The sequence below is a fragment of the Dipodomys spectabilis genome, unplaced genomic scaffold (assembly GCF_019054845.1).
Source record: "Dipodomys spectabilis isolate Male_0828 unplaced genomic scaffold, ASM1905484v1 ptg000075l, whole genome shotgun sequence".
NCBI lineage: Eukaryota > Metazoa > Chordata > Mammalia > Rodentia > Heteromyidae > Dipodomys > Dipodomys spectabilis.
Window position 1 is genome coordinate 13,708,462 of NW_024870752.1, and position 27,089 is coordinate 13,735,550.

Below are 27,089 nucleotides of genomic sequence, written 5' to 3' on the forward strand. Positions count from 1 at the left end.
TTCTTTTGCTCTACCATTTGAGCCACAGTGCCAACTCCTGGATTTTCTGTTTATGTGGTACTGAGGAATGGAACCCAGGGCTTCATGCAAGCTAGGCAAGCACTCTACCACTAAGCCACATTCCTGCCCCCTCCTTTTTATAAAAAAAAAACAGCTGGCTTCAAAACAGGATCCTCTGTTCTCAGCTTCCTGAATAGCTTGGATTATAGGCATGTGTCACTGGCGTCTGACTATGATTTGATTTTTAATAAGAATAAACAAGTAACAATGAATTCCTCCTTTGCTTGTAAATAACAAGACATTGTTGTGCTTAGTATCTAAACTAAGAAAATGTTTCTCCAAATTTATATTTTTTCTCCTGTAGTACAGATTGTAACCATAGTCTTGGCCTGCAAAGATATGTGTAGAAAATAACCCTTATCTTTCTCAAATACTCTTACTTTGATAAAGTGAAACCTTCCTTCTGATGTGATTCTTAGCTATGTGATTTGAGTGTGAACACTTAAAAATCATTTTTTTTGTACTTTAATTCTGAATTTCTTCAACTTGTTCATTTAAACTTCTTACCTACAGTCTTATATTTTGGTATACATTTCTGCTTTTATTCTTGGACCCAAAGACAATTTAACATTCTCATTCATGAATTATTCTGTAAAGAAAATATGGCTCTAAAACTGTCCTGTTTTATCCTTTGAATATGTTTAACAAAAACTAGACCGTATGAATGATCTGGACCTTGATAATAGCCATCTAAGAAGAGGTCACAAGTTGTTGCACAAAGTACAGTTTCCTGAGGACTTACAGAAAGACTCATGGTCATAGAGCAGCAAGACCCATGAGTCCCTGCAACTTAGGTCAGAGGGGAGGGGCTTACATAATGACCAGGACAAAAGTGGGTTTCATCCAACCTGGACCATTCCTAGCTTGTATGGAGATACCACTGAAGACATCAAGCATGCTGTCACTGACAGCACCAGGGTTGGGCCTGAAAGCTACACATCACTGCTTGCGTTATCTGTAGTGTGCAGGAAAATGGGGAGTAGGAAAGGCCACGGGATACTTGGAGGGTTACAGCCTCACTATAGTTTCAGGCAGATCAAGCTGGATTTTAATAATACTTTGTATATAAAGGCATGTATTTGTTGACTGGACTTTTGATGATGAGTAGCACTGATTTGAACATTTTAAATTAGTGTATAAGGACTTAAAGACACCATTCCAACATTTCATTTAGTTCTCAGATTTTGAAACGTGCTATTTGATTCCAGAAAGTTATACATGTTAAGATACATTCAGCAACATTGACTTGTATACTTGTTCTCTGATCACTGACAGTTGTTAAAACAAATCAGCACTGGCAGAACTTGGCCAGCTCCTCTCCACACTTAGTTTGAACTGTTACCCATGGAATCAGCCCAAATAAAGCTACAAAGAGGCTAATTGAAATCAGAATGCTGGGTCACTTCTCATTCAAACAAAACAGATGGCCCTTCTGCCATACTTCTGTCAAACTTGGGGAGCAGGGAGAGCCTTTAAAGGCATTTTTTACCTCCCACACATGCTTAACTCGCTCCTTAAAGGAATTACACATTGTTCTGAAATGCCTGCATGGGGGAAGGGAGGCTTTTCTAAAGCAGAGCTTGTTTCCCTTTAGTCCAAAAGTTAACTGAGAAAGCAATTTGGTAAGGACATTCAGAACTTGAGTTTTCAGCTCAGATTATGGAAATTTGTTTTTATTTTATTTTTGTACCAGTACTAGTACTTGAACTTAGGACCTGGATATACTATCCCTTAGCTTTTTCTCTGGTGCTTTACCACTTGAGCCATACCATCACTTCTGGCATTTAGTAGTTAATTGGAGATCAAGAGTCTCACAGATTTTCCTGCCAGGCTGCTTCTGAACATCAATCCTTGGATCTCAGTTTCCTGAGTAGCTAAGATTACAGGTATGACCATGGGCTCCTGCTAGGGTGCCATTTTGGGGGGGGGGGGGTCTGGTCGTGGGGCCTGAACTCTGGGCCTGGGCGCTGTCCCTCAGCTCTTCAGCTCAAGGCTAGCGCTCTACCACTTGAGCCACAACGCCACTTCTGGCTTTTTTTTTCTTTTTGCTTATGTGGTGCTGAGGAATCGAACCCAGGGCCTCAGGCATGCAAGGCAAGTGCTCTACCACTGAGCTACCTTCCCAGCCCCTAGGGTGCCATTTTGTAATAGAAATCATGATTACCTCTGTCCTTTGCAGTATTGAAGTTTGTAAACACAGTAGCTTGGCATTTGCAATATTTATCCAAATTTTAGCTGGTTTTCTATGTTTAGAGTTTCTGTATATTATAAAGAAAATCATTATTTTCCTTCAGATTATAATGTGACCTCTGTGGGAAGAAGAGAAGATGTTGGAGGCAGGACTCCTTGGCAGAAATGAGAGCATCTTACATTGTCTCCCTCCAGCATTGGAGAAAGAACTTACTGGCAATTTATTCTGAGGCAAGTAGCTGATGAGGGAGGAACTAGTCCCTTTAAATCAAGGGAAGGGACAATGATTACAGGCCTATAATTCTAGGTAACTTGAGAGGTAGAAATAGGGGGATCAAGGTTCAAGACCTGCCTGGACTTCAAAGCTCACAAGAGACTCCATCACAGCTAATATCTAAGTATGGCAATATGTGACTATGGGCAAGCACGATGGCTATGTGCAAATGTACCTGTCACCCAGCAAAAAAAGGTAGCACAAAGAGGAGGACTACAGTCCAGGCTGGCCCAGACATAAAAAATAACCAACATCCAAGCCAGGCATCAGGGCTCACTCGTGTAATCCTCACTAGAAAGCTAAGGCCTGAGGATTGTGGTTCAAAGCCAGCTCACCCAGAAATATCTGTGAGATGATCTCCAATTAACCACCAAAAAGCCTAAGTGGAGCTGTGGCTAAAGTGGAAGAAAACTAGCATTGAGCAAGCCCCCAGCTCCTCTCTCTCTCTCCCCCTCCCTCTCTCTCTCTCTCTCTCTCTCTCTCTCTCTCACACACACACACACACACACACACACAATAAAGCCAGAGTGTTCAAGCAAAAGAGCTCCTACTTAGCAAAGCACAGGTCTTGAGTTCAAACTCCTATACTGCTTTAAAAACAAAACAGAACTGAAATAAAAGTATCCATCTGGCAAGGTGTCAGTGTAATCCTAGCTACTCAGGAGGCTGAAATCTGCCAGCCAGGGCAGGGAAGTCTGTGATACCTTCAACTACCAAAAAGATGGAAGTGGAGGTCTGACTCAAGTGGTAAAACACTAACCTTGAACAAAAAAGCTTAGGGACAGCATTCTAGCCCTAAGACCAGCACAAAAAAATTATATATATATATATATATATACATACATATATATATATACATACATATATATATATACATATATATATATTTGTGTGTGATATATGTGTATGTTATATATACATGTATTAATATGTAAAATTATAATTTTATGTATATTATATATATATATATATATATATATATCTCCATCTGAGGGAGCTCTAGAGCCTTTACTTCCTCTGTCCTAATTTGACTCTAACCTAGATAGTGAACAAATAAGGGCTGTTTTCAGGACATGACTCTCAACCTTTTGTCAAAATGATATTCCTTATTTTTAGTTTCTGTTCTATTGAAATTTGGATCCTGACCACAAAATGCCTTTGCTGCACTGAATGCTTTTGACCTCCGTGGGTGTCAGCAAATGTGCAAGGCTAGGCAGGCAGATGCTGAATGGCCCATTGACCAAATCCAGCCATGTTCTAGTTAGTTCTAGATGATGGGGCAGTGGGGCCACAGCTGGACTGAAGAGGGCTCACCCTGTCCCTACCCATCTGTAGGCTAATGATGGGACAGGAATATTTTGAGTATTTTTTTCCAGAGCCTACTACACAGCAGATTGTCCTCTCCTCTGGAAATTGTCATCTGAACCAAAAACATAGAACTGTTTCCCTTGTGGTCTCTACTTCCAGCCCAGACAGAGAAATATGACTTCATAGACACTCACTTTTTCTGGTGCTCTCAGCGGGTTTCCAGGCTCATAGTGTCCATATTGCCTAAGAACTTGCTAGAGATGCCCAGTTCTAGACCTGCTGACTGGCGAATTACAAGCTCTGCAGGTGGGCCTGACACTCAGGCTTCAAGACATCATCCAGTGTTTCAGATGCCCACTTGTGTTTGAGGACCAGACTTTGAATTGTGGCTGTCTGCAGCAATTTGCAGTCTCAATTCTGCCTGGCCAGCTGCTGCTTCAACATGTTCCATTCGGGCTCCTTCTTCAGACAGCATCAGGCAAAAGATATCCTGTAGATTTGAAAGTCATGGGAATGTCAGTAGGTGGTTGTTAAAACCTTAGATGTAGCCAAGTGGTCACCAAGTGGCACATGCTTGTAATCCTAGCTACTCAGAAGGCTGAAATCTGAGAATCACAGCTCAAACCCATCCCAGGCAGAAAAGTCTGAGACTCTTATCTCCAAAAAAGCCAAGTGGCTCAAGTGGTAGAGCTCTAGTCTTGAGCAAAAAAGCTCAGAGACAACATGCAGACCGTATTCCAGCACTAGCATGTGTGTGCACACATACACACACCCCCCCTCAGATGTGGTAACATTGGTCAGGACAAGTAGTAGATAGAAAATATCAGCTGGGTACTGGTGGCTGAGGCCTGTAATCCTAGCTGCTCAGGAGGCTGAGATCTGAGGGTCATGGTTCAAAGCCAGCCAGGCAGGAAAGTCCATCAGACTCTTATCTACAATAAACTACCAGAGAACTGGAAGTGGTGCTGTGGCTCAAGTGGTAGAGCACTCACCTTGAGCTGCAGAGCTGAGGGACAGTGCCCAGGCCCAGAGTTCAAGCCACATGACTGACCAAAAAAAAAAAAGAAAGAAAGAAAAAAGAAGCCTGGCACCAACAAGGCCTAGATGAAAGTCAGTAAAGATTATAACATCCAGCTTTTATCGAACACCTACTGTATTGCAGGTTCTATATTTTTACCTACAATAGTGACTGCCTCTTTGTTTAATTTTCTACATGTAAGTAGAATGTTGTAGATGTGGTCCTTGCCACACAAACTATTTCTCCCAGGCCCTCGTCATGGCCCCTCATGGGAGCAGGACCAGTAAGGGACCTTCAACTGAAAACAAAGTGGAATGCAGAAACAGCAGATCAATAGACTAGGCAAGATGGCAGATCAGAAGGATCTACCATTTTTATCTCCATGAATGAGAAGAGTCTAGTAACACAGAAGAGACTAGATTCTGAAGAAGAAAGGAGAAGATGAGAACTAAGGATAGGGATCGTGAAGGTGGAAAGGCAGAAAACTAGAGAAAGCAAGAAGCTCATGTATCCCATAAATCTTAGACCTAGTATCAGGATTTGTGAGACAGAGACTATGGTATGGAAGGCTAGGCAGTAAAGAAGGCATTGTGTCTGCCCCCTTATTTTAGAGAGCCTTCATAAGATGTCACTTTGAAAGAGGTATTGTTGGAGATTGCATTACCAAGAAATAATCTTGGTTCAAAGAGTCTTGGGACACCTTGCCATAGAATTTGGGTGGAAGTCAGTCTTAGAGGTAGATGAGAGGGTATCCAACAGGACCTTCAGAAGTTTAAGCAGAAGGAACTACATTAGAACCGTAGATGCCAGAAGCAGTTGCTTGACATGCCTGCTGGAGACAAGGGACTTGGATTTGGAACTCTCAGAAGAGATGCATGGTATGAGTCAGCTGCTCTCCTCTGTAGAGGAAAACAGTTATGCCCCAAAACACCAGCAGAGGCACCATTCAGGGCAGTGGTGTGGATGCTGAAAGTTTGAGTGCTGCAGTAGGTCAGAGGCCAGGGCAGAAACACAGGTTTCAGCCAGAAGGATGCTAAGTATTTAGTCTTCTGTCTGTCCTGGCTCCATGTATCTGCCCTCCGAATCACATGACAGCCTCAGCCTCTTGCATCCACACACAGGTTTGTATATGCACATAGCCATGTATATGACAATTTTGGGAAATTCACATTTTTTATTTTTTAGATAAGTTGGTCTATTGTTAACGTTTTAGTTGTTTTCATTTTTTTTTTTTTTTTTTTTGGTCCGGTCATGGGGCCTGAACTCTGGGCCTGGGCACTGTCCCTCAGCTCTTCAGCTCAAGGCTAGCGCTCTACCACTTGAGCCACAGCGCCACTTCCGGCTTTTTTCTTTTTGCTTATGTGGTGCTGAGGAATCGAACCCAGGGCCTCAGGCTTGCAAGACAAGCGCTCTACCACTGAGCCACCTTCCCAGCCCCAGTTGTTTTCATTTTTTATCTACTTGTCCTTCTTGATTTTTCCATACATCTGATGTAGGTAGTTTTGTGCTGTCTATCCTATTAATATTTCAGTTCTGTTTTTCCCTCCCTCCTTTATTCTACCATCATCATATCTGACTCAGCACCTTTCAGTATAAATCTTTTGGTTTTTTTGGTAGTACTAGGATTTGAACTCAATCAGAAACCTAGCTAATAGAACACAAGCTGAAAATAGGGTATCAAAGACTTAAAGATAAAGCAGAGAAATTAGATCAATCAAAGACATTGAAAAAAACACAAAAAATATGAGTGGAATCTATAAGGCTTCTGGAATACCATTAAAAGACTAAATATTGAACAGGTACCAATAGCTCATACCTGTAATCTTAGCTACTCAGGAGACTGAGATTAGAGGATTGAGATTTGAAGGCAACTCCCAACAGAAAAGTGTATGAGGCTCTACCTCAATTATCTAGCAAAATGCAAGACTGAAGGCATGGCTCATCCTAAGTTTCAGCTGTGATAGCAGTACATGTGTGCACACACAGACACACACAGCTGAGAGAGACAGACAGACACAGAGAGAAAGACAGAGAGAGAAAGGGGATCATGGGCATGAAGGAGAAGAGAGTCAAACTAAGGTATGGCTAATATATTTAATAAAATAAGAGCAGAAAATGTCCTTAACCTTCAGAAAGAGAAGGTCATCCAGGTTAAAGAGTCTTATACAACACTAAACAGGCAAGATCATAGAAGACCCTAAACTATGAGGGAATACTTTGAAAGGTATACTCAAACTAGAAAATCTTGCCATACAATGGCAAGCCCTCTAGAATTACAACAGATTTCTCAGCACAAATTCTAAATACAGTATGGCATGGAAGGACATAAAAGCCTTGAAAGGTAACAATTGGGAACCTGGAATGTTGTAGCCAGCAAAGCTAACCTTTATAACTGAGGGAAAAATAAAAAACCTTCCAGGATAAACAAATGCTAAATCATTTATTACCACTAATCTGGTATGGCAATTTAATTTTTTCTGGGTCCAAATTCACTGATTATTTTTTTGGTCTCATTACCTGTACCTTTAAAAGAATTTTATACATTCTTCCCAGCCTCAGGAACGCAAAGTTGTTTGACATTTTTATACTGGTTTTATGTATTTACCTTCACAGTTAGATCTTGATTATCCAAAATTGTCCTGTGTATATAGTATTTATTTTTCTCCAAATAAACTGATTTTTCAACACCATCTATTAAAAAAAAAAATCTAGCCAGGCGCCGGTGGCTCTTGCCTGTAATCCTAGCTACTCAGGAGGCTGAGATCTGAGGATCGCGGTTCAAAGCCAGCCTGGGCAGGAAAGGCCATAAGACTCTTATCTCCAATTAACCACTGGAAAACTGGAAGTGGCGTTGTGGCTCAAGGGGTAGAGCGCTGGCCTTGAGCTGAAGAGCGCAGGGACAGTGCCCAAGTCCAGAGTTCAAGCCCCATGACCAACCAAAAAAAAACTTTCTCCTGTTTGTCTTATTGCTTTTCACATGTCTTAAAAGATTCCTATGTCTTTCAATGATGCAGACGTCTTGGTACTTTTTTCTGCTTCCATCTGGCTTCTAGCCATTGCAGGAAGAAGACACCTTATTTTGTAATACACAAAAGATTGATGGAGACCCTAGTAATCCTCCTGTGATCTGTAATAATAGAAGGAGTTCTTCCTATCTCTTTGTGTTTTGGATCCGTCTTCTCCTAATTTCCCCTTTACAGCCTCTAGTAACCACTATTTTCTACTTCGGTAACAGCTGAAAAATTGATTCTTAAAAAAAAAAAATTGATTCGTGCTTAGAAATAGTCTCAATTTGTATTACTGGGTCAGGGAAACATAACAGAGAACTTTTAAAACTCCAAGACTTAATGAAATTGATACTTGCTTTACTTAAAAATTTCCTGGTGAGCCAGGTGCCCGCGGCTCACACCTGTAATCCTAGCTACTCAGGAGGCTGAGATCTGAGGATTGTAGTTCAGGAAAGTCTGTGAGACTCTTATCTCCAATAAATCACTCAGAAAACTGGAAGTAGCCCTGTGGCTCAAGTGGTAGAGCACTAGCCTCCAGCTAAAGAGCTCAAGGACAGCACCCAGGCCTAGAATTCAAGCTCCATGACCAACCAAAAAAACAAACAAACAAAAAAAATTCCTGGTGAGAGCCTTGCACCTGACACCCCAATGGAATGAAACAGAACAAGCAATGAATTTTTATTGTTACTGGTGTGAGCTTATGTTCACTGAGGGTTGGCTGTCCAGGGCTAGTTAGGCTGGACTACAGGCTGATGCATCTGGGTCAGTTTGGTTCAACTGCAACTCTGTGCATCTCTGTTCCATGGTCTTTCATGCTTCTAGATTGGTTGGCTTGCCTAGGACATGCTTTTCTTACTGGGATGAAGGCAGAGTAAGCAAAAACATTCAAGTATCTTCTAGGCCTGAAGTCTCCCTGGCCAGTGTCTGGCCAAGCTCAAACTCAAAGGCAAGGAGTTACATTCTGCCTCACCACACCTGTAATGAGAGAAAAGGAAAGAGCTGCAGTCAGCACACAATCTACCATGCAGAGTGAAGTATAAACTCCACTGTCTGGATTCCAGGATTCTAGGGCTGGTCTCACCCCATCTATGCAACCCAAGCTCCTCACTTTGGGCACCCTGGGAGTCACACAGAAGCTGGGTAGAGCAGGCAATTCCAGTACCAAACTTTACATCAACCATAGGCCAAATTTCACATAGCTTCTCACTACCCAAAAAGGGGCCATCTGGGTGCATTTACTACTAGTAGTTTATACAACACCAACATTGAATAAGTTCTGCTCTAGGAAATAGACTGAAGCAGAAAGAAGGATCTTTGTCATTTTTTAATTTTTTACTTTTGGGGTTAAAAAGTATCTCAAGGGATTAGTTTTTCAATAAGCAGTGGTAAACATTTATTTTTGGTGGCTGGACTTGGATGCTCCCAACTTCCTTTTTTGGAGGTTTGAAAGTTTGACTACAGAATTGAGAGATATGGTTTAATTCGTGTGTGTGTATGTGTGTGTGTGTGTGTGGTTTCTCTGGCTGGAAAATAAAAGCTCTGTATTTTTTCTGTATCCAATATACTTCAAAGTTGTAAAAATTTGGATAAAGCACATCAGGGTTATGGGTGTTCTAGATTTTTGTCTTTTTATAACTTCCTCATATTTCACATTAGTTTGACCTTGGGTTAAAGGAATGCTTTTGAAAAGAATAATGATTTGATCCTAGCAATAGATATAGCAAAAAATACTGGGGTCAATATGTTAAAAGCTTAAAAAAAGAAGATGAAGAAGAAAAAGAAGAAGCAAAAACCACATTTTGCAAACTTTAAACTTAGGGCTACATGAAATAAGAGAATTTCCAGGCTGTATTCTTTTTTTTTTTTAATGTATGGTGTGAATATATTTTCCAAAGTTTATCAAAGTAAAAAGTTTGAATTAGGGAAACTCAGCTCATTTTCCCAGGTTACATAGGCAATTTTTCTGGATTTGTCTTTAACATTTTTATGGTTATTTTGTTTCTTCTTCTTCACACAGAAAAGTTGAACATACCCACATGTGTTGAGGTTTTACAATATGGCCTGAAATATATGTTTCAGCAATTTATTGAAGATAGAAAAAGCTAGTTTTAAGATTGTATGTAGTGCTGGGCACCAGTGGCTCATGCCTATAATCTTAGCTACTATGGAGGCTGAGATCTGAGGATCATGGTTCAAAGCCAGCACAGACAGGAAAGTCCGTGAGACTCTTATCTCCAATAAACCACCAGAAAACTGAAAGTGGCGCTGTGGCTCAAGTGGTAGTAGAGTGCTCGCCTTGAGCTGAAGAGCTGAGGGACAGCACCCAGGCCCAGAGTTCAAGCCCCACACTTGACAAAAAAAAAAAAAGTAGTATGTATAAATGACTTTATTTTTGTTAAAGCTAGACAATATAATAACTTACCTCGCTTTTGAATATGAACTTTCTCCTCAAACCCCTAGTTTTTGTTATTGTTATTGTTTTGCTTTTGTCGGTCATGGGGCCTGAACTCTGTGCCTGGGTGCTGTCCCTCAGCTCTTCAACTCAAGGCTAGTGATCTACCATTTGAGTCACAGCTACTTCCAGCTTTTTCTACTTATGTGGTGCTGAGGAATTGAACCCAGGGCCTCATGCATGCAAAGCAAGCACTTTACCTCTGAGCTACCTTCCCAGCCCCCAAATACAAGTTTTTTTGTTTTGCTTTGTTTTGCCGGTCGTGGGGCTTGAACTCTGGGCCTGGGCACCGTCCCTCAGCTCTTCAACTCAAGGCTAGCACTCTACCACTTGAGCCACAGCACCACTTCCGGCTTTTTCTGCTTATGTGGTCCTCAGGGCCTCATGAATGCAAGGCAAGCACTCTACCACTGAGCCATCTTCCCAGCTAGTTTTTTTTTTTTGTTTGTCTGTGACAACTATTATTATTTATACAATACTTAGTACTGTATTGCTTTTTAGTTTTGTTTTTGTACAATGGGGTTTCTTTTCGTTGTTGGTGGTAGTGGTCATGAAGCCTGAACTGTGGGCCTTTGCGCTGTCCCTGAGTTCTTTTGATCGAGGCCAGTGCGCCTTGAGCCACAGCTCCACTTCCAGTTTTCTGGTGGTTAATTGGAGATTAAGAGTCTCACAGATTCCTACCAGGAATATCTGGGCTTCGAACTGAGATACACCCGAGTAGTTAGGATTACAGGTGAGCCACCAGTGTCCAGCCGGGGTTTTCATTTTAACGTGTCCATTTGGGAATACAGTGTGTCTTGATTATCCCTGTTAGCACTATCCCCACCTTTGGTCCTCAGCTCCACCCAGACCTGAGCTCCTCCCTGTCCTGGAGTTCCCGCCCTACAGCTGGCCACTCCCTCTCACCGTCCAAACCCTCTCATCGGCCAAACCCACTCGCGCATGCGTTTTACCTCTCTTCCGCCCTGGCTTTCCAGAGCCAGACCAGCAACTTGGATGGGGGCAGATATTATGTCCTCTCTCCTGAGGAGATATGGCCCCTCTAATAAACCCTAGGTTTCTCCTGTGTTGCCTGCCTCTGCGTGGTCCTCTGGGAGGGCCCTGAAGGATTCTTACAATCGCCTCTATCATTCTCCCCTGTCCCATATATACACATACATATATAATATATATATATATATTATATGTATATGCTCATATATAATGTACTGGGTCAGACACTGACTCATATATAATATATGATATATATGAGAATGTACATAGGACCATGTGTTTACATATAATTTTCATTTTTAGGTCTAGCATTTGTATTTGAGAGAAAACATGTGTCTTTTGTCCTTCTGATCCTGGCTTGCTTCACTCAACATACTGTTTTCTAGATTCATCCTAAATGGGATATTTTTTAAAAGGAGAATTGAATATCTAATCATTTGGCATTTTTGCATGAAGAATTCTAAAACATCCCTAATTCTAAGGAAACTAATAACCCTCTAGTTCAGGTCTTGTTTTAATCCTAGAAATTTTCTGGCTAGCAGTAATAGCAGACATTAGGTGGAAAATTACAACAAAGAATTGAGATGGGAAAGTCTGAAATACCAATGTGTGCCTCCTTCATACCTCCGGCAGGGAATAATGGGTTCCCAGAGTAACCTAAATGGCCCATATACCCAGAGTTCTGGTCTGGGTTTGTGCTTTGGAGTTCATCGTCGTTACATGAAGAAGAAGCTAAAAGACCATGGGTAGGGAAGATCCTGTCCTGTCTGCTTAGATATCTTCTCTGGTACAGCCATTATTGCCATATTAAAATAAGATTAAAGGGGGATCAGAAGGTGGCTCAGTGGTAGAGCGCTTGCCTTGCATGCATGAGGCCCTGGGCTCGATTCCTCAGCACCACATAAGCAAAAAGAATAAAAGCCAGAAGTGGCGCTGTGGCTCAAGTGGTAGAGCACTAGCTTTGAGCTGAAGAGCTGAGGGACAGCACCCAGGCCCAGAGTTCAGGCCCCATGACCAGACCCCCCCCCAAAAAAAGCTTAAATGCTAGGAATGTGCATTGCTTTAGACATATGCATATAGGATTTAATTTCTTACAAATCTAAAGGAAGAGAAGATCTAATTTAAATTTTTCTCTATTCCAAATTTCTTCTACTAGAATTCAGATATCTGAGAACATTTCCCTGGATTACTTAGGAGAGTTATGAGCAGCAGGGCAGTCTCACTCATGTTTTTGAAGGCCCATTATGTGGCATTGCTCCTTTACCTAGTAAAACAGAGGAGTGAAAAAATGACCTTGGCCTTTCACCTTATCACAGCAAAAAGTTTAAGATTTGTTTTGTGTTTTTGATTCAAATAATTCTGAGAACAGTTAAAAAAAAAAAAAAGAATACACTGAGAATCTCAAGCCACATGAACAGTTACAGGCCTTTTGTTGGATGGACCGTTTTCCATCCCAGATCAAGATCGTTGATGCCATTGTGGGCAGGGGTGCCCAGAGTCAGCAAGTGAGGATTAAGAAACAGCTCCAAGCAATTAGATCACATAAAGTTCCAAATGTCTAGTTTATCAGAATGAATCCAAGTTTGGCTCCTGTTGCTAAAAGAAAAAAAAATAGTGATGTACATATTACTTACAAGCAAACCCAGGGGCATGCTGTCTATTATCAGCAATAAACAGATTTGATTCTTTTGTAAATGAGATTGGCAGGGCCCCAGGGGATTTGTCAGAGTCAGGATAATCCTCCAATCATCTGCCTGCCCTATCATGGTAATAGAAAAACTGTGGGTAATAAGGCTGGTTAACAATCTTCTTGTCTGGTGCATTAAAGATAATTCCACACAACCCAGAGGGTCTTAACCAAACGGCCCCCATGACATGGTTCAGCATTACACATCTTACCAGGCATCACCTCCACCAGGGCTGCCAGCTTCCTATCAACTGTGCAGGTTGCTCAGCCCCTGCTTGTGCACAACCCAGGCTGAACTGCATTTGGACTTGAATGCAACATGGGAGATGGAACTGATCCAAAACTCAGTGGCCACAAAGGTAGAAATGAAGATGGTATCAAACCCTCCATAAACTAAGACATGGCAGCAGGATTTGGGGTGGGCAGGGTGGGAGAGGAAAGGTTCCCTTGGGCCAGGGCTCACTAGTGATGGGAGCTTAGTGCAGGTGACACTGCAGTTCCTCTTTTGTCTTACTATCCAGATGACTTAGGTGTACTATTTTGAATAAGCAATACATGCACATGTCTCAAAATTTTTAATTGCAAAGGAACACCATGAAAACAGTCATCCATCCTGTCCTACTTCTGCTGGCAGGTGACTTTCACCAGCATCATTTTATCCTTTAGTTAAAAAAATACAAGAAAGTACGAACAAGCCCATAGACTTCATGCTAACAAAAATAAGCCAGTTGCAAATGGACAAATATATTCCACTCATATGAAATCTTAGATTTATAGAGACAAAGTATGGTAGGCAGTGGGACTAGAGAGGGGACAGAAGAGGTAATTTTTAATGGGGGCAGATTTCTAGACTGAGAGGTGGAAAGTTCTGTGGCGGGAAGGCGATGATTGTTTTTTTCTTTTTTTTTTTCTTTTTGCTTATGTGGTGCTGAGGAATTGAACCCAGGGCCTCAGGCATGCAAGGCAAGCACTCTACCACTGAGCCACCGATTGTTGCACAACATTATATGAACATGAATGTGCTGCTTGATGGTGTGTGTGTGTGTGTGTGTGTGTGTGTGTGTGTGTGTGTGTAATATAACTACCCTGCATCTAATCTAATTTTTTTCTCACTACCTTATTTTTTTACAAAGTTAGAGAGGCTTATTAGTTGTATTAACTTATTATTTATTAGAAAGTCCTATTAGCTTTCATTATATTGCTCCAGATTTGGAGCATTGGTTTCAAGGACACTCAGGAGCAGGTATATGAATACAAAGCAAAGGGAAGCAAGAGCAAAGAAAATACACTCTCTAGATGACAGCCTGGGCAGGCACAAGGAGAATGCTAAACTGGAGTCCCCAAAACTCAAAAACTTTTATTAGGGTCTGTAGGCATGGTCGCCCTGGAAGCAGGATTCTGTGTCACTGACTCTCAAAAGACAGCTATGCATCTTCCACGTCTCCCACGCCTCGCAGGGAAGTTTCATGGTCAGGCCAGGGTTGTCATTTTCCTTGGGTGGCAAAGGGTTTCAGGTCAACAAGACCTCCCTGTATGTCACACACATCTCAATAATAGCTAACCAGTATGTGATTACTCACCAACATCCAAGCCATTATCATAAGATCAGTTTCCCAACTCTGCCGCCAACTCCTATGCAAAAGAACACTAATGGAAGATAGCACCCATTTAAGTGCATAATGTATTTTCATGTTGCAATATATGACCAAGGTCTCTAGTTAGAGGTGAACAATCCTTTTAAGACCACACACAGGGGCTGGGAAGATGGCTCAGTGGTAGAGTGCTTGGCTTGCATGCCTGAGGCCCTGGGTTCGATTCCTCAGCACCACATAAGCAAAAAGCCGGAAGTGGCGCTGTGGCTCAAGTGGTAGAGCGCTAGCCTTGAGCTGAAGAGCTGAGGGACAGCGCCTAGGCCCAGAGTTTCAGACCCCATGACTGGACCCAAAAAAAAAAAAAAAAAAAGACCACACACAGAGAAAAGGTTCTAAATATCATCTTGAAAAATTTCTTCCAGCCATGGCGGCACATTCCTGTAATCCCAGCACCAGAGAGACAGAGGCAAGAGGATCTTGAGTTTGAGGCAAGCCTGAACTGCATAGAGAGACCCTATTTCAAAAGAAAAAAATAATCACACACACACACACACACACACACACACACACACACACACACACACACAAGCAAAACCAAAGTCAAAACAATTGAAAGTGCTCTTGTAAGAAACTTCTGTGCGCAGGCAAGCAAATGTTTGTTGATTGTGGCTGGCACCAGTAGATGATGTCTGCAATCACTGCAGTCACGTATTGGGTTTAGAAGTGTTTTGAAAGCAGGCCTTTAAAACTCGTTGGTAGATGGAGGAACCACTGGGAAAGTTTTCTTTTACTAGGTATTTCAGGGTTCTATTGCTGTTCCAATAAATTACTGCAAGCCAGGTTGCTTCAAACAACATAATTTGATCATCTTACTATTCTGAAAGCCAGAGAAACAGCTCTTGTGGGGGTATCTCCCTTTTGGAGGGTGGAGAGGGGAAGCCATTTTGTGGCCTTTGCCAACTTCTAGGGGCTACCTGCATGCGTGGCCTGCAGCTCCTCCTTACACCTTACATGCTTAATATATTTCCAAGCCACATTCCTGTCACTCTGACTTCACACTCCTCCTCCTCCAACTCCTCTTCTTCCTCCTCCTTTTCCTTCTTTTTTTTTTTTTTGCTGGTCATGGGGCCTGAACTCTGGGCCTAGGCGCTGTCCCTCAGCTCTTCAGTTCAAGGCTAGTGCTCTACCACTTGAGCCACAGTGCCACTTCTGGCTTTTTCTGCTTATGTGGTGCTAAGGAATCAAACCCAGGGCTTCATGCATGCAAGCCAAGCGCTCTACCACTGAGCCACCTTCCCAGCCTCCTTTTCTTTCCCTTAAGACTTGCTGTAAAGCTGGGTGCTGGTGGCTCACACCTGTAATCCTAGCTACTCAGAGGCTTAGATCTGAGGATTGAGGCTTAAAGCTAAACCAGGCAGGAAAGTCTGTGTGACTCTTATCTCCTATTAACAGCCAGGAAACTGGAAGTGACAATGTGGCTCAAAGTGGTAGAGTGCTGGCCTTGAAGCAAAAAGAGGTCTGGGACAGCACCCAGGCCCTGAGTTCAAGCCCAAGGACCAACAACAACAACAAAAACAGACAAGGTTCAACTGTGTAGGCAAGGCTGGCCATGCACTTGTGATCCTCCTACCTCAGTCTCTAAGTGCTGGGATTACAAGTATGTGCCACCACACTCAGCAACTTCCTTCTTATAACAAACTCTTGTAATTATACTGGGTCCATCCACATAATCCCTCTCCCCATTTCAAGATTCCTAACTTAAAACTTTACACCTACTAAATGACATGCTGATAAGTTTGGGGACATTAGGATGTGAAGATACCATTTAGAAGCCAGTATTCAGCCCTCCACACTAGGAAATTAAGAAAAAGCAGAATAATGATCAGTTTAACAGAGCAAGCAAAAATAACAGGAAATTATGGAAAGAATACATTTGGCATAAAATGCCTTTGAATTCAACATTTTGAATTCAACAAATATGTTTGAAGCATCTGCCACATGCCAGGCCCTGTTCCATGTGCTTGGGAGACCCAGGGATTAAAAGGCCAAAACCCTCCCCTCCTGGGGTTTTTGTTCAAAACATGTCATAAATAAGCATGAAGACTTGGGTGTGGCTCACATGATGTGGCATTTGCCTAGCAAATGCAAGTCCCTGAGTTCAACCCTTTGTATCTCCAAGTAAATGTGAATAAACAAGCACTTTAACAATGAGATGTAAGAAATGTAGTGGGGGGGGGGGGGAGGGGGAAAAGAGGGTGGTGGCGAGGGCACTGCCCACCTACTGACGCTAGGGGGAGCTGAAGTGCAGTTTTGGCGACTGACATTGGAAAGTCAAAAAAAATCAGACAAGAGCGTTTGGGAGCCAGAAGGAATTTTAGAGGTCATGTATTCTCACTTCTTCAGCTTATAGAAAGGAAATGAAGGCCCGAAAAGCCCACAATGTGGTTGCTAGTTATTCTGCATTTGGCCTAAATCTCAGAGACAGTCTCTTCCTCTCTCCCGAAGGAGCCAGACACAACCACCACCCTTATCAAAGGCAGCGCTGCCCAGGAGGGCGGCTTGGAGGGTTTTGTATCATAGCAGCAGGAGGGAGGGATGATCTCAGAGCCAAGTTCTATCTGTGCCACTGTTTAAAAATCATTCCACAGAACTTCTAATAGGTCTCTTTCTGAGTGCAGGATTCTGAAGTCTTAAATCAGTGACTCCTGCTCGCTCAGCCTTTGAGACTCAACTTTGGTGAAAATAACCTACATTGGCCAGACACCAAAAGGAAGGAAAGAATAGGTTCTGATAAAGAGCCTTTGGTGTTCTTACTGGAAGAATAAAGCAGCTTCATTTTCTTAATTGTTCTGCTCTTTAGGACTGGAAAGTTATTTGAATGTGTCAGGAAACCCATAGATATTTTTATCCATTATGTCCTTGGGTGTGTCTATTTGCCAATACAGAGGCCAGATATTCCTCAAGTTAATGATAAAAATTCTTTGAGCTGTATTCCAGGACAGTCCTTCCAAGACCCTGTGGAAAAGAGGAAACTCATTTCACCCAGGAAACCTGTATTTGTTGAGAGCGATGTTGTTCTGAGATTGGAGTACAGGCTCTGGGATCCACCAGCAACACAGCATTTAAAAAAGCAGTTAGATCATGAACAGTCAGCTCCTAGATGAGTCTCTGATCTCCTCTGTGTTCTCTCTTCCAGTTCTACTTTTCCCTAAAGACTCACCCATTCAAATCTCCATCACCATCTCCTCTAAAAGTTGCTCCCTGGGCCCTGTCGTCTTCTAGCAGAAGGAATTAAAATAAATATTCTATCAATCAATGCATTTAATCAAAGTTTCACCAGACTAGAGAGACTTCAGGAATGAAGATCCAAAGGACCCCCTCCCACACACCAGTGTTTTGTGCTTGGACAGCCATGAGAAATATAATTGAACAAAATGATATGACCTAATGGTAATAGCCTGAGGCCTCCTGCAGGGCCTGTCAGCTCAAATTCTCCTCGGCCTATGTGGCTTTCTTCCTCCAGGGTGTAGGGCAGGTTCTCCAGGAACGCAGGTCTCCAAGGGAGAAGGGAGAAAGTGACCGTTCTAGGTTTTGTGGCTTGTTTTGCAAGTAAGCTGTGGTTAGTTTCTATGACCCTCTTTGGGGGAAGAGGAACTCTAGTTTTTGTGAGTCACATTAGGTGCGGATTAGAATAATCAGTAATTAAAATGACATTCCAGACAATGTTCTGAACACCAAGACAATGGGAAAATTATCATGAACCAGGTATCAACATCCGAATTGAACAAAGGGTATTTCTGGGTTTTGCTTAGTCCCGGCTTCACGGTGGCGGGGCGGGGCACTGGCTGGGCCGAAGCAGGGGAGGCCTGGGGTGGGTGCGGTGTGGGAGCCGAGGGGACTCAGGGAGGGGCTGAGCAGTCTGTCCTGCTGGACAGGGGTAGAATAACACCTCCGTCCTGCGGATACTCGCACCCACGCTCCCGCTCATCTGGACTTTTCCCAAGTGTGGCTGGCCACCGGCGGGATGTAAAGGGCGGCCTGCCGCCGGGCTGAGCCCGCACGCCCGCCCGGAGAGCGGCCGCGGCCGCTGACACTGGCACGCGCTTCGCAACGGGAGTCTGCAGGCCGTTCTCGAATAGCTAGCCAGGCATGCCTCCGGTGAGGCTCACAACCGCTGTTTACCAATTGAACACAACGATGAAATCCCTAGAAAACTGGCAGACAAAGTTCACTCAACAGGACAGAGGGAATCGGGGCCGTCCCCGGAGAGGCCGAGAGGGCGCGGAGAGCGCGTTCAGGGCGCCAGTCAGGTCCCCACGGGACGGGAACGGGCGTGGCTACGGGGCCTGGTGGGCGTGGCTACGGGTCTGGTGGGCGTGGGGAGCGGGGGCTCGCGGCAGCGGGAGGGGCGGGGCTAACTGCGACGGGGCGTGGCAGGGGCGTGTCGGGGGCGTGTCGGGCAGTCGGGAAGATGGCGCAGCGTCTGTTGCGGAGGGCGGCGCGTGGAGCGGTGGCAGCGACGACGGCGCAGCCCCGGCTGTGAGTGCAGGTCCCCCGGTCCCTGGGCTCCCGTCCCGGGCTCGCGAGGTTCAGCTTCCCGCCCGCCCCCCCACTCCACCTCGGGCCCGAGCGGGGACCGGCGTGCGCCTGCCCCCTGCGGCGGAGGCCGGGCCTCGGGGCGGGAGGGCCCCGGCGTGGACTCGGAACGGGTGCAAACTAACCCCGGGCGACCCGGGCCGGCCGGCCGGCCCTCCGGGGCGGCGCCGCGGGTCCTGATTACAGGGGCTCTGGAGCTGGCCGCGGTGCTTGCCGCTCGGTCCGGGCTGCCAGCGCGTCCCACACGTTTGTTTAACGCGCCTCACAACTACCGAGGGTCCCGAGGAACTTCCGCTCTGTCTTGTGGCCAGTTGAACAGGGAAGAAGCGTGTCAGATCATTTACGAATAACAAGCCAGTCCTACGTGAACACAGATGACATGTTTAGTGAAAAATACACTCACTTTAAATATTTGAAAAAGGCCTGGAGCCCCTGGCTCACTCCTGTACTCTTATCCACTCTGGAGGCTGAGATCTGAGGATCACGGTTCAAAACCGGCCGCGGGGGGGGGGGGGGGGGGCGAAGCAGGGGGACTGGCAATGTGTGTGTGTGTGAAACAAAACAAAACAAAAACAGCTGGGGCAGGAAAGTCCTTCAAACTCTTATCTCCAATTAACCAACAAACCTGGAAGTGGAGCTGTGGCTCCAGTGGTAGAGTGCTGGGCTTGAGCACCAAAGCCCAGGCCCTGGGTTCAAGTCCCAGTACTGAGGAGACAGGAAAACATGAGGGATTAATTTTATACTTTTCGATTCTTTATTTTTAATTTAAGAAAACACAGCAAGAATAAAGCAATTCAAATCTCAGTATGGGGGGGGGAGGGTGAAGACGCAGTCCAATAGTAGGAACCATCACAAGGGTCTCAGAGACCCACCAGTGCCCTTGAGCCTCACCTTGAGAACCACAGGCCTAGCATTTGCTCATTTGCTAACTACTGACACACACAGTATCATTTGCTTTCTCTGACCCTTGTGTGAAGAAGTAGGTAGTCATGTTTATGATGGCAGCAGAATCAAGAGGCTAAGTGCCTCTCTCACAGCCCCCTGGCCAGTAGTGGCAGAGTTAAGTTCTTGGCTCCTTCAGATTCTGTGGCCTGTGAACAGTGACTAAACTCCATCACTAACTCTGATACCTAACAGTGAGTGCATTCCATCACTGTCTCACCCAGTGCTCGGTGCTCATCACTCCCCTAGCACACATCCTCCATCTCAGCACACCTTACACATGCCTTATCAAGGTCCTGAGCTTTGCAAAGCTTCATCATGGATCCTGGTGCCTTCACTGAACTCCAGCATGCATTTGTATCACCACTCCCCATTGGAAAAAGTGTGTGTCCCAGAGGACTGTACTTATGTGCACTTGCTCCCCCTTTAGTCTTACAGACTCCTCTCATTTCTAGCATTCCTTTTTTCTGCCTGTGAGAGTGAGGTGGTTTCAGGCATGGGCAACACACTTAGATGCTCTGGTTTATTTATTTATTTTTTTTGGGGGGGTGGGGGCCTGATCATGGGGCCTGAACTCTGGGCCTGGGCGCTGTCCCTTAGCTCTTCAGCTCAAGGCTAGCGCTCTACCACAGCGCCACTTCCGGCTTTTTTCTTTTTTTGCTTATGTGGTGCTGAGGAATCGAACCCAGGGCCTCAGGCATGCAAGGCAAGCACTCTACCACTGAGCCATCTTCCCAGCCCCCAACTCTGGTTTATTTTAAAGATTGCTTTACTTGGGCTGGGAAGGTGGCTCAGTGGTAGAGCGCTTGCCTTGCATGCATGAGTCCCTGGGTTTGATTCCTCAGCACCACATAAGCAAAAGAAAAAAGCTGGAAGTGGCTCTGTGGCTCAAGTGGTAGAGTGCTAGCCTTGAGCTGAAGAGCTGAGGGACAGCGCCCAGCCCAGAATTCAGGCCCCACAACCGGACCCCCCCCCCCAAAAAAAAAAAAAAAGATTGCTTTACTTCCCAGATGGTTTTTTAAATTGAAAATATTCAGCTTCACAATTTGACTAATGCACAATATTACATATCTACCATTAGCAGTAGTGTATCAAATCTTTAGTCCCTAGAAATCCTGTGGCACTCAATTATTCACCCATGCCCTCCTCCCTAGTCCTGGCCATTCCAGCCAGATTATTCCCATGTCTGTAATTTGTTTTTTCCAGGGTGTCACATCACGGGAATCACACCATATGTAGTCTTTGTAGATTGGGTTCTTGGACTTAAAATATTCATGTGAAATTCCTTCATGTTTTTTTGTGGCTTGATGCCGTTCTTTTTTGTTGCTGAATATAAATGTACCACAGTTTATTATTGAAGTACATTTGGGTTGTTTCCATTTTGTTGTTTATGAATAAGCCTGATCTGTTTATAATGTATAGTATATATTATCACACAAGTTTTTGTATGGACATAAATTTTCAAATCAACTGGGTAAATATCTAGGAATACTGAATGTAATTATTGAATTGTTTGAAGTAATCTGTTCTCATCTCCTGCACATTTCTCAACTGAGTTGTGTGATGTCTCTCTCTCTCTCTATATATTTTTTTTTTCAGTCCTTGTCTATAGGTAGGAATCCATTATCTTATTCCTAAGCTGTTTCTGCTCATTCTTGAGGTCATCGGAATCTCCAGAGTGATGAGTGGACTCAGTGTTTTGAGTTTTCTTAGCTTGTATTCCACCACTTGAGCCATACTGCCAGCACAGCTTTTTTGTGGCTGTTTCAAGGAAAAGTTACAGACTTTTCTTTCCCTGAATTCTGACCTTCCAGGTCTCAGCCTCCTGAGTAACTAGGATTACTGGTGTGAACCACCAGTGCCAAGCTGTTTATTTGTATTTTCTTTAAATTCATTTATTTTTTTTTTAAGTAGGAGCTGCCAATTTATGCATGACCTCCCTGCAGCTCCCCTCCCTCCCCACCAATGGAGAAGTCCCCAGGTGAAGTTTTAGGGATGCAGGTTTCCAAGAAGACCCAGAGAAGAAGGTGGGCTTCTTGGGGTGGAGGTGGGCTTTCAGTAAATATAATGAAATACTTTGTGAAGAGTTGGTAATTGGAAAAACAATGTTTTCCCTACCCCTGAATACAACTGTAGCTGTGTTCTGTTGTTACACTTTGCTTGTTTATTCTGCTCCACATGACTTGTGATCTCAGCAGGTTAAGTTTAGAATTTTATTAGGCAATAAAGGAAATGTTGAGGAAATGGTATTTTTGTTGTCATATGGGTCACACGGGTATGATTTGAAATCCATTGTGATTCAAACAGGTTTGATTTATTTTGTGTTGTTGCTTGACTGTTTTATAGCTTTTTGCTCTGGTTTGAATGTGTCCCTCCAGAGCTCATGTGTTGGAAATTTAATCCCCAGAGCAACAGTGTTGAGAGGTAGAACCTTAAAGAGGTAATTAGGTATGAAGGCTGTGTCCTATGAATGGATTAATGCTATTATTATGGGAATGGGTTTGTTATAAAAGTGAGTTTGACACCCTACCCCCATAACAGGATTTGAAATCAGGGCTTTGGACTTGGTCAGCTGGTGCTCTACCAGCTAGAGCTATGCCTCCAGCCCAGCTTTTCACGGTTATTGTGGATGTATAATTTTTCTTAGATTTTTCTGCTCCTGTTGGCTTTGAACCATATACTCTGGCTCTCAGTCTTCTACATAGCTCAGATTATAAGCGTGTGCCACAGGTGCTCAGTGAATTTAGCCTTCTCTTACTGTCTTACCTTCCATTGAAGGATGATACAGCAAGAAGCCCCTCACCAGATGTTGTTGGCATATCTTTGTCTCCCAGCATCCCGAACTGTGGAAAAAAATACCTTTTTCATTAGTTTCCCCTCTCCCCCAGCCAGACAGGTTGTCACTATGCAGCTCATGCTAGTATTAAACTTGGGATCCTTCTGCCTCAGCTTTCCAAGGAATATGCTGCCACACCTAGTAATCAGTAACTTTTCATAGAAATTACTCAGGGTGTGGTATTCTGTTATAGCAACACAAAATGGACTAAGACAGTGAAATAACTCTGGTGAATGACTTAGATAATAAAAGGTTCAGAATGGAGATTCATTCTTTCCTTTCTCCCTTCTCCCTTTTTTCTTTAATTCCCCTTCATAAACCAGGTTTAAAATAGCTTTCAATTTAGCTGCCTTGATTTTGTCCTGTGTCTGTTTTTTTTGTCAATTGTGGGGCTTGAACTCAGGACCTAGGTACTGTCCCTGAGTCTCTTTGTGCTCAAGGCCAGCGCTCTACTACTTGAGCCATAGCACCACTTCAGTTTTTGAGTGGTTAACTGGAGATAAGAATCTCATGGGAACTTTTCTGCCTAGGCTGGCTTTGAACCACAATCCTCAGATCTCAGCTTCCTGAGTAGCTAGGATTACAGGCATGAACCATTGCTATCCGTCTTTTTAAAAAAATTTTTTTTTATTGTTAGTATAAAGGTGATGTTTATTTTAGTTTGTGACCTAACAACCCAGCATTGGTGATGCTCTTGTTATACCACATATCAGTACACACAGTGTGTACACACACCCACACACTCACACTATACATATTATATAACCATATATTCTTTCTTGGAAAAGGTAGAGGTAAATGTCCCTGTCCACAGATCTGTATAGATGCCCCTATTATATCCACGGAGATGAGTTTATATGTGAACTTGCTAGGTCAAGGGTATGGCATTTGGTACTCTTTAATGCTTGCTATCAAATCACCTTCCAGAAAGGCACTCTGGCTGGACTTGGGGGTTATGTCTGTAACTCTAGCTTCTGGCTTCAAATCCCACATCCACAAGATATGACCATCTGATTTGAAGTCAGCTAGGGCAAGAAAGTCTATGAGACTCTTATCTCCAATACACTACTCAAAAAAAAGCTGGAAGTAGAGCCATGGCTCAAGTGGTAGAGCCCTAACCTTGAGCACAAAAGACCAGGGACAGCACCCAGGCACTGAGTTCAAGTCCCACAACTGATTAAAAAAAAAAAAAAGTTGATCCATCCCTGGCTTGCAGGTTGCCTGTTGGAAGCTCATCTGTACCTCTTAGTTGCCGCAGGCCTGTGCAGCAGAGTTCTGACTGGTTGTACATCTGGCAGCTGCACACCTAGAAAGAAGCCTGTCCCCTGGCTGTTAGCACTGGCATCTCCCTTCACTCCTGCTGCCTCCACTGGCACTCTGACCCAAGCTGGAGCAGTCTGTGAATGGCCAAGAAAGACTTACCCCTCCAGCAGGCTCTCTCTGAACGATATTCCAGGCAACATCTTTCTCTTAACTAGGCTTTTGAGACTGACAGAGGTGTGCCTTAATACTAAAAGAATGGAAGCAGGTCGCATTGAGATTTTAATAGAAGACTTGGCATGGGCCCGTCTGTCAGGATGCTGCCTTCCTCTCGCTGTGACTTGGCTAAGAAGGAAGAGGGATTTGTATTTGCCAAGTTCTTGCAAATATTAGTACTTTGCTAATATTAGCTTTCAGAACCACAAATACTGGAAATTTTAAGAGAACATTTTCTCCTTTACTGTCCTAATTGATAGTGCTATGTTGCTTTAAAGAATAAATCTTGCTGGGCACCCGTGGCTCACGCCTGTAATCCTAGCTACTCAGGAGGCTGAGATCTGAGGATCTCCGTTCAAAGCCAGCCTGGGCAGGAAAGGCTGTAAAACTTTTATCTCCAGTATACCACCAGAAAACTGGAAGTGGCGTTGTAGCTCAAGTGGTAGAGCACTAGCCTTGAGCTGAAGAGCTGAGGCACAGCGCCCAGGCCCAGAGTTCAAGCCCTATGACCAACAAAAAGAAAAACAAAAAAGTTTTTCTTTACTTTTTTGTGCCAGTACTGCAGCATGGGGCTTAAACTCAGAGCCTTGTGCTCTTGTTTAGCCTTTTCTACTGAAGGCTGGGACTCTACCACCTGAGTCCCACTGTACTTCTGACTTCTTGCTGGTTAATGAAAAATAAAGGTCTTGGATTTGTCTGCCCTGGGTTGGTTTGAACCGCAATCTTCAAATCTCAGCCTCCTGAGTAATTCGGATTACATGCATGAACCACCAGTGTCTGCTTTTTAAAAACTTCTGTGGCCATTAAAACATCATTGCTGGGCTGGGAAGATGGCTTAGTGGTAGAGTGCTTGCCTTGCATGTATGAGGCCCTGGGTTCGTATCCTTAGCACCACATAAACAGAAAAAGCCAGACATGGTGCTGTGGCTCAAGTGGTAGAGCGCTCGCCTTGAGCTGAAGAGCTGAGGGACAGCGCCCAGGCCGAGTTTCAGGCCCCATGACCGACAAAAAAAATTATTGCAGGGACTCCAGTAGTACAGAACCAGCCTAGCAAGTGCACAGCCAAGTATTTCCACCACATTACCAACCAAAAAAATCAATAAGAGCTCACTGTGGTACTTTGTGCCATTTTGGTTTGGAAATAGTGCAGACTTATGTAAAAGCACTTACATTCAATTTGCTTTCTTATTTAATTTCTGTCTTTTTTATGAGAAGGAAAATACTTTGACATTATTGGGGGGCCAAAAGCAAAAATATCGGATAAAAAACGTTCCCCACCCCCCAATCAATCCTATGCCTCGTGTGGTTTGGCCCTAAAACACTGGAGGGCGCTATAGCAACAGGAGAGCTAACTCATTTGTGTAACTACCCCTTACACAGAGCTGCTTTCCCTGTTCGTTTTTAAGGCAAATCAAAGACACATGGATGGGAAAAGAAATATTTCTAATCTGCCCTATAAACCATCCCTTTAAAAGTTTCTAACAAGAAGTAGCTCTGAGCTCCAGCCTGCTCTCCAGGCTGCCTCTGCTGCTCTGGTGAGCCTTGGGCACTCTATCCCTTGAGTCTCACCAGGGAGATTTTTACCTACCATCCTGCTCACCCAGCATCCCACTCCAGCACATCAGCCACTGCTTCTGTGCTCTGCCCCCCTCTGCCTAATGTTTTTTCCATAGCCTTGTTTCCACCAGCCATTTGTATTTATTTGTGATTGTCTGCCTGCCCCTTTCCACCCCCTGAATATTCATGACAGCAGGAATTTGGCCTCATCATTCTATTGCTATTATAAACCCCAACCTCCAAAAGTCAGCATTCCATTGTCCAGAAAGGAATTATTGCCCTGAAACAAGAAGAGTCTGGAGAATTCTGAACTATAAAATAGTGTTTTGAGCTTTGAGTTATTTTGGTCCATTTGAGCTCATTTTGATTAGACATTGAAGACGATAAAAAGCTCTATCCCAAACTTACCAGTACAATCTGTGCTCTCCCCGTCCTCGGCAACTCTCCTGGGAATTGAACCCAGGCCCTCAAGCATGCTGAGCATGTACTCTCAGTGGATCATCTCCCAAACCTCTGCACTCCGTTGGTTTTTTCTGCTTTTCCCTGCCATGGTAGGAGATCTGTGTGGTCGCATGATGTCGCTCCTCTGTCTCTATGTCCTCAGAAGGGATGACACCTTCATCATGTTCCCCCTCCCCAAAGAGGAGCTGCCACCAGGTCCTCGGCTTGAGTCTGTCACTCCATTCCACCTTCTCTCTCAACCCCTGTCAATTTCAGCATTTATCTATGAAATAGTCTGGATATTTCATACAAATAGGATCATACAGTATGTGCCAGTCTGTGATGGGCTGCTTTCCTTTAGCATATTTTCTAGGTTCATCCATGCACTAACAACAGGAAATATTAAGCCTCTTTCTGGGAGAAGATGACCACCTGGGTCCAAGGACACAGCCTCTTCCTGCCTGCTGTGCTTCCTGGGAGCGTCCGTGCTTCCTCACACCCACCCAGCTTATCCTCAGATGGGAACATGTCTGTTTCCCTGTTACAGCTGGAGAACCAATTCACCTTGTGCCTGTGCCCAGCACAGTGCCTGGCACGGAATAGGCACGGGCTGAGGAATTGGAGAATGAGCGCATCAGATGGTCGCAGAGGCAGTTCCA

At 44.0% G+C, this 27,089-nt stretch overlaps 1 protein-coding gene across 3 annotated transcripts in view; it reads left to right on the forward strand.

Annotated features, from left to right (window-relative positions):
• The first annotated feature begins 19,033 nt into the window (after nt 1-19,033).
• Nucleotides 19,034-27,089, forward strand: part of Clybl (citramalyl-CoA lyase) — a 189,021-nt gene continuing 180,965 nt past the window's right edge. For all 3 annotated transcript variants that reach the window (XM_042682681.1, XM_042682682.1, XM_042682684.1), the window contains exon 1: nt 19,034-19,121. In XM_042682681.1, the coding sequence (XP_042538615.1) occupies nt 19,054-19,121 (68 nt within the window). In that variant the 5' untranslated portion in view covers nt 19,034-19,053. The remainder of the gene's footprint in view (nt 19,122-27,089) is intronic.